Source organism: Sinocyclocheilus rhinocerous, unplaced genomic scaffold (genome assembly GCF_001515625.1).
Source record: "Sinocyclocheilus rhinocerous isolate Xijiao unplaced genomic scaffold, SAMN03320098_v1.1 scaffold3963, whole genome shotgun sequence".
Lineage (NCBI taxonomy): Eukaryota > Metazoa > Chordata > Actinopteri > Cypriniformes > Cyprinidae > Sinocyclocheilus > Sinocyclocheilus rhinocerous.
Window position 1 is genome coordinate 337,550 of NW_015666967.1, and position 15,029 is coordinate 352,578.

The following is a 15,029-nucleotide window of genomic DNA, read 5'->3' on the forward strand; positions in this document are numbered from 1 at the left end:
AAAAAAGACTTTATTCAACAATTCGTCTCCTCTGCATCACCCTGGTGCCATTTTGGAGAATATCATCTGGACGTAAACAGCGTATGCTGTTCTGTGTCAGCTGTGCCACACAGATACGCTGTTTTCGTTCAATCAAATCACAACCACATAGGAAACAGATCCGGCGAATATTCTCGTAGCTTCATAAAATTTCGGTTGAACCCCTGATGTCACATGGATTATTTTACTGATCTCCTTGCTACGTCTCTGGACTTGGGAACATTTCAGTTGCGTTGCTGTCTATGCAGGGTCAGAGAGCTCTCAGATTCCATCAAAAATATCTTAATTTGTGTTCCGAAGATGAACGAAGGTCTTACGGGTTTGAAACAACATGAGGGTGAGTAATTAATGACAGAAGTTTCATTTTTGGGTGAACTATCCCTTTAAGAAAGAAACACTCACACATAAGATTCCTTTGCATAGGAGAACTCCTCAAACACAGGCTGACTACACCTGCGGGACACTTGTTCATGCCTTGACTGGGACACTGACTCAGACATGGCCCTCTGTCGGAATGACACCAGCTGTGGTTCTTCTAATCGAACACTTTCTGTGAATGTTTCTACGTATTCTGTGGGTTCGTTAACTTTGTAATTGTCCAGTAGGTTGTCGTTCATGGATATGGGGCGAGATTTCCTGCCAAGCTCTCTGGCATGTTGGACCGTCATGACCCTGTACTGCGGAGGGGCCGGTTGTGCTCCAGTCTGCAGTGCCTGCTCATAGGATGGGGGGCTGCATGGCATACGACTATCCACATGTTGGAAGACTTCGATGGCGGAGAGAGGCCGACGACGCCGAACAAGCTCATCAATGTTGTCTGTCTCATTTTGTGAGTCCTCTTGGAGAGTTTCACATGGGAAGACAGCTTCCTTCTGGGACTCACCTTTTTTCAGACTGCCTCTGTTAAATGTAAAGTTTCCAAGGCTTTTGGCCTTCATTGAGAGGGATCGTCGGTTCACTTCCAAGTCTCCTTGGCCATTGCTGTGTCTAGATTTACTCATAAAGGATGAATGCCTAGTAGACTTGCGGGGGCTTGCGGGGGATGGCAGGGGTGACGTGGTTATTGATTGCTCTGAGAGATTTGAGGAGGTGCTATCTGAGGAACAAAACGATGGGCAGGAACCAGCCTTAGATGTTGGAGAAGACACACTGATTGGCAAGTCTATGTTCCCGACCAGTTTCTGGGATCTTCTGTTCTCACAGCGGTGGGGATGCAAGAAAGAGTCATCTGAGTTCTGCTTCTTGAGTGGTTGGTCGTCAAAGTCTTCCTTTTCTGTTGAAAAGTCGTCATGGCTGCGGGCAAGCTCTCTTAAACCCGTCATGGGGGCAGAAGGAAAAATGGAGGGCTCAGAGCACCGCCGATTGAAAGGTTTTGTGAAAGTATCAAATATAGCATCAGAGGAACACGAATGAATGTCAGAGCGTTCTAGCTTGCATAGGCCTGGGCTACCATGTGGCATCATGTTGTCCTCTTGAGTCTGGCTCTCAGCTTCTACACAGTCACAATCAACATCGGGATCTGTGCTGTCGTACGCTGAATCATGCTGGTGGACATCGAAAGAGATATCAGGGGACATCAAGGAGGCTGAATCTGTAGAAAATAAGTCAATGTTAAAGGTCTGTGTGGCTGTGTCATGCTATCAAAACAATGCTCTTTTCATTGGAGCATTCCAAGCAGCCCAACACAGCAACATTTACTCAAACAATGCTGTGAGGTTGGGGCGAGACTATCGGTGATGCTTTTGGTAAATTGTAGAATTTTCCTTGCTAACAAATCCACCTTAACTTGGTAGCTGTGTATTGAAACATGGTGGATTATGTAACATGTAACATGTCCAAGCTGATCATTAGTTTGTTCATGCTAGTATAACATCATGAACCAGCAACAAACCAGCTAATAGTTTGCCATACCCGCTCTAGGTGGTCAAGCTGAACAAACTAGTTAATGCTAAGCTTCCAAAAGCTAACGATCAGACCAATTAGACCAACTGCCATGTTCCAAAACACAACCTAAGCTGGATTTTCTAACAAGGATTGAGGTAATGCAATTCAATTTGGCCACACTAGGGGTGCAGAAACATTTGCTCTTAGGCCATTTTTTAAAATGCAAAAGTATTAACAACAGAAATGCTCTTTACAATAATAGCTTAGTGAGCATCCTGTTGAGACTTGAAGCTGTGGTCAACCTCAAAATCATAAATGGAGCTCTTGATTGGCTAAATATTAAGTAAAGATATTAAGAACAAAAATGGCCTAATGTAGCACCCGAAAGGGCTCATAAATGGTGCATAGATCTTAATGTACATTTGAGAATGATATTTCAGTTTTTTTTTTTTTTTAAATAGTTAAGATGTATTTACCTGACTTGTCTATGGACTCCTGATCCTCTAAATCCTCAAAAAGTTTCAGGATAGCATTTCCAAATACCTCACAGCAATTTTCAATTAGGAACTGGATAAGGTGTGTGGCCTTAATAAAAACACAAAAGAAAAATTGTAATGTCTATTTAATATACTGTAATGCATTTAGTTTTGTGTGCAACTTAGTTTCACAGTGCTTTTAGTGTCGTGGTTTCTATGCGTCTAAAACCGCATATGACAGTGTCAGAAGATTAGTCAAAGCGAGACTGCAGAGGTGTATCAAAAAATTTTTTAAAAATTAAAAAAACTTCTGAGATTCTCACTCAAACACTGATCCAGACCTAAGTTTAGTGCTACAGGCTCATGTTGCCAGAACCAAGACAGACCCCCAGAGAAATAATTTCATGACATAACAGATTATTTAGAAGTTTCTTATAAAAAGGCCAAAAAGGACCAAGTGTCTGACCTTTGCTACATCATCCCTGTCTAGGGGCTGGCTGTCACGATGCAGCAAGGTTGGAGCAATGCACACTGCCAGGTTCCTGGCATCCATTTTGTTGGTTTTTGAATGCTGACTGATGTGGTGAAACAGGCACAGCAGGTGCTGCAGGAGGAGACTGTTTGCTTTGGGCAACTTCTCGGCCATTCTGAGAGTTGAGAACAAAAGAAAAAAAAGTTAGGTCCTTTTTCTATTAACCGAGGGTGGAAGAACAAAAACAGAACTGTCCTTCTGACATTTTGTGGTCAGACTTCAGCTTCTAATTTCCCTATTTTCAAATCTCTGAAGAGTACATAGAAAGTCCACAGAAAAGCCCCGTTCCTACCACCCTGCCTGTGCCAGGGACTTTTTTTTAACAGCCCCCACATCTCCTGCCAGTTTCTCTCTACCCATTCTGAAATTACAGTGAGTTTACTGCTAGGTCACGTGAGAAAGACTCCTACTTACCTCCTCAGCTCTCTCTGAGCATCCTCTGTGCTCTCTTTTTCCAGAGCACTGATCCAGCTTTCATAGTGCTCAAATACCAGCAGGCCTCCAGGGAGTTGTTTCAGGAAAATCTGTCAGTACATTAAAAATAAAGAAATGATTCATTGTTTCACAGACACGTCATAATGGAAAAAAGGGCGTTGACAAGAGACATACATAGGCAAAGGCTGAGCCTACTGTAAACATGGAGTATTATTCACCTTCAACAGTCCAACCAAGAGTGTCACAGGCAGGGCTTCCATGTCCACCTGGGCTCCAGAGTTCAGCTGATCTTTGAGAGAATTCAGGTTTTTGCTGTTACATGAGACTCTGAAGACACCCTCAGTAAATGGACCCTTCCTGAACAACAACAGTAGTATTTCCTGTTGGAGGACCAAAAACATGAGAAGTTTGAGGAATAGAAATCTACTGATTTAATGATTGAAGTCAGTATCCAAAAACCGTTCCTGTTCACTTTCTTAATTACACTTTCCTGGTCCTGCACATGATTCATCAGTGCATGCTATTCCAAAGAAAAAGAAAAATGTATGTCTTCATAATCTTTCATCCAGACGACTCACAACGCGTCTGAAGCAGTTTTACTTTTCAGATGACATCACCATGTCCACTTCACTTTTTTGCAGGCCAGCAGTTTCCAAGGTCTGTTTGGCAGGGTTTTTGAGTGATTCTACAAAAACTACTAAATCTGCTGTAGCTTTGGTCATATTTTTGTTTTGAATCAAAATGATCTTGAACACGTCTGATTGCGGTCTGGATAAGTTTAGCAAGAAACTGCACAACGTCTATAAATGTGTATCATCATCATCAAATATTGAAGTAAACAATAATACATCAATACAACACACTGACGTACAGTAATTGGTTTTGGAAGTGTGGCATTATCTTGGAGATGTCGTCCAAACAGCAAGTTCTTTGCACTGGACTCAGGATGAGCAGGTACACTTGGGTTGGTGGAGCTTCTCTTCAACTTGAAGAAAAAGTTCCTTTTGCTTCCATTCTCTCCTGACACCAAGAAAAGTATATTATTAGTAACACTTCAAATGATTTTAATTTTGTTGAGTTTACCAATAAAGACTTAGTCTTCAGACCTTAGTTTTTCACTCCCACTCAGTTTCACTATTTTTTTTTCTGGCGGGCACGCAACCCAACATGTGGTTTCAAACAGCCATTTTGACTAGTTTAAACTCACCAATAGGCTGCTGTGTATGTGCCTCCTGGTTATGAAACTGCTTCGAGAGGGTGGAGTTTTTGCCGTTGCCCTGGGAACAGGCACATGTTTGTCATGAGGACATGAAGACGTAATAGGGTGTGACTACAAATTACAGACACTCAACTGTCAAAAGACTTTTTCATTCATTTTAGCATCCTTTTTTTGTTGTTGTTGTTGCTCCAGTCATTTTCAAGCGTCATTGGAAGTAATTTATTAAAACAAAAAAGTGTTTGTCAAGAGCATAAATCTAATATGAAGAGATGAAAATGAGAAATACTAAGTGCTCACATCAAAAGGCAACTCTGCAGAGTCCATCCCAACTCCACTTAGAGTTTTATTCTGTAAGAAAAAGAAAGAAAAAAGAATGTCAGTTCAGTATCTTGTACCGTAAGACCCAAAATATATGTCCATACACAGACCAGGGCCAAGAACTTACGTCATCTGTGATAAAAGCCACAGAAGAAAAATATCCCATTCCAAGCATTTATGCATTCTGACCTTTGGAAAGCTGATCACTAAAGTTAACAAATCAGTGATGGAGGAACGCGTACCGTGGTATTGCCATTCAGCACCTTCATGAGGACGCTGGGCGGTGGAGAAGTGCTGCCTGCTCTCGACCTTGCCTCTGCAGTTTTCCTGCCATGACATTTGAAATCGCAACATTTTCTGTTATGCACCCCGCATATAGTGACTTACAGCAAGAAGTACACAAAAACTCTTTTGAGTACACAGCTGGTAAACATGCTAATACACTTTGGCATATCAAGAGAGATGCATTTTCAGTAAGGTTCAGAAGTCTAAATCCACTTGTAATAGTCATATTTTTAGCATAACAATTTAAGTTGAACGTAAATGTCAGAATTTCTTATTTACTATGTTCCCCTTTTGCAATCATGACATGTACTAAGTGACACCTCACCTGTGTAGAGTATCTAACCAGTGATCCTTTAGCTCAGGCAGACTGCAAGTGAGAGAACAGCATGGTGTGAGTTAGTAATCCACAGAGAGTGCAGTGCGCGTGAATATGCTGTGAATATGAAGAGGCCACACTGTCTCGACCTCTTTACAACAGAAAGGGCAGGAAAGTCTCAGCGAGTCATGAGGGCAGGAAGCAGCATCACAGCTACAGCTACCACTTCCTCATTTCAGAGTGTGGCTTGGCGACAAGTGGAAAGTTTATCTCTGCGACTTGCAGTTCATAGATGCAAGGTAGGTTAGGCCTAATTAAACCTGTAGACTGGATGACTGTGAAACGTGTGTAAACATTTATATTTTTGGATTAGTAAGAGACATGGATCCTTTCTGCAGTATTTTTTTTTAAGTTCGGACTTTCTAACATCTAGTATTACACTTTAGGTGTGAGGTTAGGTGTATAAATGTAAAATACACATTCAGATTTCTATATAACTATATGAGTTATCCACTGAATATTTGTTTTAGGAAATAGCAAATACTAATCTGTAACATTTTCGTATCACAATAACACTAAAAATATTGATTGATTGATTGATTGAAAAACATTGACTGGCAAAATTTATTTTTTTATTTTTTTCACATTCCATGTTAACTGCAAGTAAATGAAAATTAGCTGAACTTTAACTTTTTGCTTTCTTAACCCACTTAAGTAGGACTTAAAAACTGCCAAATTTACTGGCCAGCATTTATGGAAAACTAATACATATATATATATATATATATATATATGTATATATATATATATATATATATATATAAAATTTGGCAGTTTTTAAGTCCTTATAAAGTTCTTCTTTCTCTTCCCAATCATTGCCTTGATTCCTATTAAGTGTTGTGGTATTATTGGAAGGCCTCTGTTGGCTTTTAAATCATGTGACTGTATCCACGACTTAACTTCGCTATTATACTAACTGCCAATTAATGCTCATGGAAGATCGTCACTGACTTCCCTTTCATGGCTTCTGCCTAAAACCAAATACTCATGTTGTGCAAAGCAGTGTGAATGATCTGCTATTTCTGGTTTCATATTTTATTGCATTAATGGGTTCTACTTGTTCAAGTCAGGCAAACTTTGTGTTACAAGTTGCTCTTCAGTGGTGCAACCAACTACCAACACCTGCGAGAACACCTACATACCCCACTTTCAACCAAGTCTACGAAGAACACCTACTCTTTATCTCGGAATGACTACACAAAGACCTTATACACCTGCTCTAATTGCCCTGTGCTTTGCCGTATTATGCTAACAGTAGCAACCTGGCTATGTATGTCTTTGGTTAGAAACCTAGTTTCAGCATCAGCAGCATGCCCACAGACTACCCACATGCTCTGCTGTTTGTTACATGGTCGTGTGAAAATATTCTTGTGAGTGTTCAATCATAATCTTGGAGATCTACTGTCTTGCAAAGCTTAGTTCCAAACCGGCACTATAAAAAAATTTTTTTTTAAAAATTAAATAAAAAAATGAAAATTAAAAAAACCTCACCAGAACGAAGCCAAGCACAGAGAAACAGACCAAGCCAATATGATAGATGTTCTTAGATCAACAACTGTATCTTCGTCCTCTGCCTCGTCATCATCATTTTCAAAGCTGCACACCCACAGGTCCTTCAGATCAATCCTGTGTTTCAGTCTGTAACTTACATTTGACCTGTAAACAAAGAAATCTCAGTTTTATTGTCTTGTTATGTTTTGCAATATGGTGATGATCTCCAGACACATGTATACTACATTTGGACAGGCATACACGATTGTACGCAATCTTTTATTATTCTTAATCAGTGAGGGATTATGTAAGGCATAATGTACAGTCAACGCATTACAAAATAAACTCAACAGGCTCCCATACAGTTTACTATGAATATACATAATAACACATACATGTAAGATGGAATTGCATGGTAATTATGTTACCATTTTAAAACAGAAAACCATTGCATGTTATGCTATAATATGTAATGTATATTAAAACTAACCCTAATGATAAGAATGAAAGGGTACAATAGGGCTAAAAGCTTAAAAATTTGATATTTGTTTGGTCACAAAATATAATCATCTTTAAATGTCTTAACCCTAAACTTTCATCCAACACTTTTGCCTTTACCCTACACTTGGGCCCCTGGTGACATGGTAAATTTATTTACCAAATAAAAATACTATTGCTAGAAATATATTTTTACAGGGATATTTCACTCAAAAATGAACGTTCTGTCATCAGTTATTCACCTATATTTTGTTCCAAATCCCTTTCATTAATCTTTAGAGCACAAATTAAGACTGTTTAATCTGCCTTTTTGACCTTGACCCAAACAACGTAGTAACCTAAAAAAAAAAAAAAACTGATTTAATCATATTGAAAACAAAACTGAAACACACTTTTGAAACCATCACATGTTTTGAGACAGTGATGAAAAAAGTGTGCTTGGCAACATTTTACAAACTATTAAATCAGAATGTTAATTCACAAACGTGTAAACTCTGTCATTGCACTTTGTAACTGCAAAGTTCAAGTAACGTTTACAGACAGGTGTTTGGGAAAGTATTATGGGAGACTATTACTATTATGGGAGAAAATAAAATCAAAATGGCCTTTTACCCCATTGGGGACATTTATCCCTGATGTACCTTAAACATCATCATCATCGTCACCACCATAAGATTAGACCTAGTTTGATGGTATCAAACTTCATACAGTACTTATTTTATACTTCTATATTTCAGTATATTCATATATAACAGCTGCTTAAAAGTGAATAGTGAATAAAACTAATGCAACACCAGCATTTACTTTAGATGCCACATTTAGAAAAAAAAGGAAGTAGCTTAATTTCCCTATTTCAACGACATGTTAATTTCATTAAGATGGTTAAGGGACACTGCTTAAAAAACTGAAAAACAACAATAAATGAAGATTATCGCAAATTCACAATAAACCAAAGATGTGCATCTGCCAAAGAATGCATTTGTGCATTCTGTGTGTTATGTTTTAAGACTTTTTATTTGTTGTTTTTGTGCCTTCAGCACCTCTGATAGATTGTTAAGCAACATCTATTGCATAAGCCTCACCATGGGTCCTGTGTTATGTAATTGCAACAGTTCTCTGCAGATTAAAGGAGCTTCTAGTATTTTAGCATTACATCTTAGGTCACTTGTTTTGACCATTAAAACTCATTGGAGTATTTGAATTGTCTCTTAACTAACTGCAGCTGAGATTATTGGCTTTCTCAGATCCTAATGGGAGTTTACACAAGTGGTGACCAAGCGGTTGAACCATCCTAGCATCCTCTCTGTTCTCTATCATATTAAGGTCAAACAGAGATACTGAAGGAAACAGTCAATATAGAACTAGCAGCAGAAGAGCTATGTGTGCAGGACAGATCAAACCTGCACGAAATCTCTCGGCTGTGTAGGAATAAATCACAGATAAAGGTCACCAAGTTTACAAATGACAATGAAACAAGAGCATGCCAGAGCCAAGCTAGTGCATTTAGACATGTGCCCAAGATTTTTCAAATTGCTCTGTAAACTTTTTCAAATCGTTTTGTAAATGCAACTTTCTCTCTCTCTCTCTCTCTCTCTCTCTCTTAGAATAAAAACATATTATTTCAGGCAAGTCCTTATATCTTTTTTATTTTTATTTATTTATTTTTTAAGACCCGTATCTGTACTAAATAGGTAGGCTATACTGTACAATTATGAATGTATACATTTATAATTTTTTTATTAATGTGGATCAATGCAGGTCAAATTTGACCCAGTAATTAAAGGTGTGGTAAAGATAATATGACAACAAAGAATCCTGATTTATTTGTTTGTTTGTTTTTCATTAAATGAGCGAATCATACCGTATCATAAATAAATAAAGGTTCCAGTTTACTATGTTCTTAAAAAAAATGTACTATTGTATTGCAAAACACTTTTGCTACTATTAATGTGGGGATACGTATGGCTAAGGTTAGGGACCAGTTTAATGGTATGGTCACGTTTATGGGTGGGTTACAGGGTGAATTATCTGTAATTAATTACATAAATTAATAGTAAGTAAGTAAGTAAGTAAATACATTTGATTTATATAGCATATTTAAACACAGCGAAGCTGACCAAAGTGCCGAACAGAGAAAACCCAAGTTCAATAGAATAAAAATGAAATAAATATGAAATAATAAAAACAATAAGACAAAATGCCTGGGAATAAAGATACATTTTCAGCCTTTTTTTTTAATATAAAAGAAGGTGCATGATTTGCAAATGTTGTTTCATATGTATGTAATGGGTGCATTGCATTAAATGATTAATTTAAATGTTGAACATAGCATTTAAAGACATGTAATATAAAGTGAGGCCAAAATAATACATTTAGCCTGAACTAGACTGTGGGGGAATCCCATCACAAATCTTTGTTTGCTAGGTGATTCCCATATCATATCAAAAACGAAAGCAGCTCTAAATATAGCAAGATCACTTTATGGTTTATGGACACTTTTAGTTTGTAAAAGTTTGTGTATGAATGCTTTTCAGCAGGGGCACTGCTATGGTTTCTGGGCCCCCTGAACAGCGTATTGAATCAGGCCCCCTCTGCGATTGTGGGGGTGGGGGGTTGGTTATCGTCCTAACCTTTCTGCGGTTACGGCGCCCCTGCATATCAGCAGATTTCACAGTTTCTTACTTGAGCTTGGCAATGACCAGGGTATCACTGAGGAGGAAGAGGTGTCTTTCCCTGGTCTTCAGTCCTTCGGTCAGCTGAGCACATTCATCCAGAATCAGCTCTGAGTTCTCACTTGTCAGTCCCAGCACAAAGGGACACTGATCCACCGCCACCAGACATTGAGCTTCCTCCCTGAACACGAGAAAGTTCTCACTATAAACCACCAACTCAACAACTACCACAGATAAATTAAAATAGTACAGTTGGGAAAATCCAATAGTGTGTGGTTGCTTTGGATTAAAAGTGCTTTATAAAAGCATCAATGAAAAATATAGCACATTAAATATCTGAAAGAAAATCCTATGAATTATTCTTTGCATGAGTCACACAATTTTCTAAATGAGTTAAACATATTTAATCGATGTAACCATTAATTTCATGGTGTATTTGTACTGAAAGATTATTACATTTCACAAAAGAACAACAATAGATTTGTATTTATTTATTGTATAAACCATACCTTATTGGGCTCCAAGACATTCCTAGAGCTTTCCCCAACACCAGGTTTGGTGCAGAACGTCTCCTCTGAGCCAGACCCCGCAGGTGCTGTAGAGAGCAGTCATTATTTTATTCATTGTTCTTTTATTTTACTTATTTTGTTAATTACAACATTAATTTTTTCAAATAATTGAACTGCAAACTGTAGGAATAAGAGCGAGTATATTATTGAATAATAAAAATAATTTGTATTGAGCTGATGAAAGAATCAGATAATGCACAATCTTCAGCTTCCACATTTACTTTAAGCAGTCAGGTGCTGTATATTTAAAGTTATGTCATCACAACTGTATGTTAAATAATGAAGCACAAAAATAATCGTTCTTTGTGAATTTCTGAAAATAAATAAATAAATAAATAAATGTTGTTTAGCAAGATGTTAACACATGTCTTTCATTTCACTGGATTTTCTTCCCAGTGGAACTGAATTTTACACTGAAACTTACTGGTGTGAAGAATGAAGGTTGTGAAGTTTGAAACTGCTGCAATTTACAGCTATTTGTTTTGTAATGGTGTGGCCATTGTGGTTTTACACTCTGTGCTTGATGTCTTGGCATTCATCCCTGATTTATGTCATGGGAGCTGTGGGTCATTGCGGTTTATTTCAGCTCTACAGCTGCCACTGCTTGTTTGGACATTTTCTGTTTATGCTTTGGCACAATGGCAAAAAAAGAAAAGAAAAGAAAAGTCCTGCACACTGTAAGGATGAAAGAAGAGTACAAACTCCAAATGCAAGATGAAACAAGAGCTTCACTGAAAAAAAAAGCCAATTCTTGCCATTTTTAATGACTATTTACACCTTTTTAAGACACAGTGAGTTTTTGGTGTTTCTTTCATGTTTATGCTGTGTGCTGAGCTTTTTATATGGTAATAACTGGCTCAGTATATAAGTATATTAAATATTTTAACATGTTGTTGTTATGATTAGTAGTAATAACTTTTGTATGACACAGCTGGCAATTTGATCTCAACATTAAGTCTTAAATCTTAATTATGTCCTAACTTAAGTCATTAAGTCTTAATATAATGTGATTGTACACATAATTTAATCATATTTCATATCATCTGACATTTCACCCTTATAACGTGCGGGCCTTTTTAGCAATTTTTTAGCCATTTTGGATGACTGCTTACTAGTGCTTTGATCACTGCCTAAATATAGTTTAAAGTATATAGTATGAAAGTATTGTGAGGAATGTTTAATGACAAATCACATCCATGAATATGTTCACAGGACAATAAATTAATGAGGTACTTTGAATTTTCACAAGCCAAAATTCAGCCATAGAGCCATAAAACATCTGATGGCATTGCCTATAATTCTATGGATTCTCTAAAGCCCGAAGACTTAAATAAGAGAATGACCCATCAAAGCTTTCAGATAACCTGTCCGTTTTTCCATGACAGCTCAATCGAACAAGATTAGGGAACTTAAGAGAGGAAATGGCCATCTGCGTTCCCATTTCCATAGTAACCAAGCAGAGAGAGTAAACATACTGACCTTTAAGAGATGTGCAGGTTACTGTCTTTAAAGGTAGACTGCTGCATCAGAGCAGTATTTAAAGGACATGTAAATACTCTCAAAGCAGGCCATAAGACAAGAGTTTGAATTAACCTCAAAATGCACAGCAGTAATACAAGGACAATTCAGCATTTCTGATGTTTAGTGTCTTTAACGGAGCAGGGATTCAGAGCACTGAGGAAGGAGAAAGTTTAGGGGTCACCCACATAAATCATGTTTTTCATTAGTAGTTACTGATGATTCTGCAATCGTCTTTTCAGTCTTTACACAACTGCTTTGTTTGTGCACCTCCTGTTGGTTAAGGAATGAACGGTCACTAGTGCAGAAAGCAGGACTAATCCCTGATCTTTCAAGTGCAGGTCTCATTATTTCTTTTCAAATAAATCAGTTGTTTTTTGTAAACCACTGAACATCTAAAATGAAACTGAACATTCTGTTCCCTTAGTAGGACTAGACTTGGCTCAGACTGAACTGCATTTTACACTCTTCATTAATCTGAGCAAGGGTCATTTACACTTTATGCAAAATTAGTCCTCCTCTTTCACCATCTTTTCTTTTTTATCACAAAACTAGTCACTGATCTTAACCGATTTGGCTTCTTCAGTGACATTCAGGGTAAATCCTGACACACAGTGACCCCGAATAGCATTTTGGTCCTTTAGGTCATATTTGAAACTGCCTGAATGGCATTGGATGAGATACAAAATATCAAACAAATGCAAACAAACGAGTCTAGAGGTATTTTTTTTTTAGAACATTGTTTTCTGGAGCCATTTTTGTACAAAAAAAAAAAAAAGAAGATATTTGGTGTAGAAACAATTGTCACTCAAATTGCAAGTATTATAATCTATCTATTTTGACATGTGAAGCCAACAAATTAGTTTGAAAATTTTCCTATTCAGTTCATTATAAAATACAAATAGCACTGTCAAGAAGAAAGCATGCATGTTGGATTATGAACATACATTTCTAAAGTGATTGTGTAGACTTTCAATGCATACATGATTAATTATGCTTTCATATATGTTAACAATTCGGAATTCCCTTTAGTATGTGTTTAATATTTACATGTCATCAGGGTTTAAGAATCTTGACATGAGTCCCACTAGAAGCAAAAACTATTCAAGCACAGCATGCATCAGTTATTTAGTATATATTAATGCAACATGGCATAATTACAGAGCCTTCCTGGAACTTTTTTTCCGCACTATTGAATTCTGGGGCAATTATGCGGCCCAAACAATGATCACTTGTTCACGCAGCCAGTGAAAAACAATACTGAGTCATTTGTATAGCATGGAGCCAATTTATCAGTCTGTCTGAGATTGGCAATGAACTCTGGCTGCAAAAAGGAGAAATAGGCACTTTATTCATAGCAAAGTCAATATGCCATCGGATTTCTCTATTAGAAATTATATTCTCCTGTATGGGAGTATTAAGTGTATAACACTGAAGTGATGGCAAGACAGACTCCACTCACAATATCCCACTTTAACCAGTAATTATCACTGTTAAAATTAAAATATTGCCTCTAAAGTTGTCTATAACTTGCATAAACATCATGTATAAAGCATGGTATAAACATGTAATTATGCTATACTAGTTCATATTATAGTTAATATAACTGACAGAAAAAGAAAATATTTTGTATAATATTCTTGTAATATTCAAGTGTGAAACTTGAGAGTGAGAAGCTATAGTATCTGATTAGTCTCTTTCTGATAGCCATACTGTAGAAAATGTAAATATTTAGGCACAAAAATAAGTGTTTGCTTGCCAAATAAGTAAATAAATAAATAAATACGTTACTTAATTGACATGCTAATATGTGCTTTTTTGTAAATAGTTATTTCAAACACTGGCCATAAAATAAGCCACGTAATCCAGCTTCAGTCCACATCATGTACAAACATGACACAAACATCTGCTAATACTGTACTAGTTTATTTCAAAGCTAATTAGTACAAAAATATTTTGTATCATTTATATAAAAAACATTCAATATTATTATGAATGTGAAACTTGAGAATGCAAAGCTAGTCTTTGAATTAGCTTGTTTATAATAGATTTACATTAGGAAAATGGAATCTTAAGAATTTTTATTTGTAATTTTAAAAGCTATGCAATCCCCACCCTCAGAGTTACTTACTGGCTGTATGGGGGCAGTGGTCCCATCATAACTTCCTCTCCTCCTCATCCTGAGCACCCTTTCAACAGCACAGCCCGTGTCCAGAGTCTCACACGGTTTATCCCCGAAGATCCTGTTTTAATCTAGACTCTTTGAGAGGAGTTTTCAGCACCCTGCTTGCGGTCCAGTTTAAAATGAATGCTGGGTTCTCTTGACTGGCATCTTCAGCAGTAACTAATGAGGTTGAGAACAATGGAGTACCAGGGAGGACAAATGGGAGGAGAGAGGGGTTCCGCTTGACCTAGGCCAAACCTGCCCGCTGTGGCAGCCACTTATTCTTTTGTTTTTTTTCAGCCATGTTTGCCCTGATACAATTGAAGCTGCTGCTTCCCTGTTTACAAGCTAATGATGATCAGCTTTTACAAGAACAACAAGGGAACAAGAATGACCTAAACCCACCCAACAAGCAAACCCCACCTGAATTGATGGTACAGCCAGAGAGATAGAGTTTACATGTGCAAACAATCATCATTATTATTATTATTTATTTATTTATTTTCAATTCTGTTTGGTGACGCTAGAATGGTAGCACAGAAATTAAACACTT

At 37.3% G+C, this 15,029-nt stretch overlaps 1 protein-coding gene across 1 annotated transcript; it reads right to left on the bottom strand.

The window, feature by feature from the left end:
* Positions 1–380: 380 nt before the first annotated feature.
* On the bottom strand, positions 381–14,629 carry LOC107733310 (rho GTPase-activating protein 20-like). The gene is made up of 14 exons (XM_016544880.1): positions 14,444–14,629; positions 10,735–10,820; positions 10,236–10,406; positions 7,056–7,220; positions 5,514–5,555; positions 5,146–5,230; positions 4,883–4,933; positions 4,574–4,643; positions 4,238–4,386; positions 3,585–3,746; positions 3,346–3,455; positions 2,866–3,046; positions 2,400–2,508; positions 381–1,630 (listed from the first exon to the last, which is right to left on the bottom strand). Exons 1-14 carry the CDS (start codon positions 14,489–14,491, stop codon positions 438–440), a joined length of 2,622 nt encoding a protein of 873 aa, XP_016400366.1. The 5' UTR covers positions 14,492–14,629; the 3' UTR covers positions 381–437.
* Between the last annotated feature and the right edge of the window lie 400 nt (positions 14,630–15,029).

Coding starts and splice junctions, on each gene's coding strand:
- LOC107733310 (XM_016544880.1), bottom strand. CDS start 14,491: ATGAGGAGGAGAGGAAGTTATGATGGGACCACTGCCCCCATACAGCCA. Junction 4,387..4,573: donor ACATACACAGCAGCCTATTG/GTGAGTTTAAAC, acceptor TCTTGGTGTCAG/GAGAGAATGGAAGCAAAAGG. Junction 3,456..3,584: donor TCTTGGTTGGACTGTTGAAG/GTGAATAATACT, acceptor ATGTACTGACAG/ATTTTCCTGAAACAACTCCC.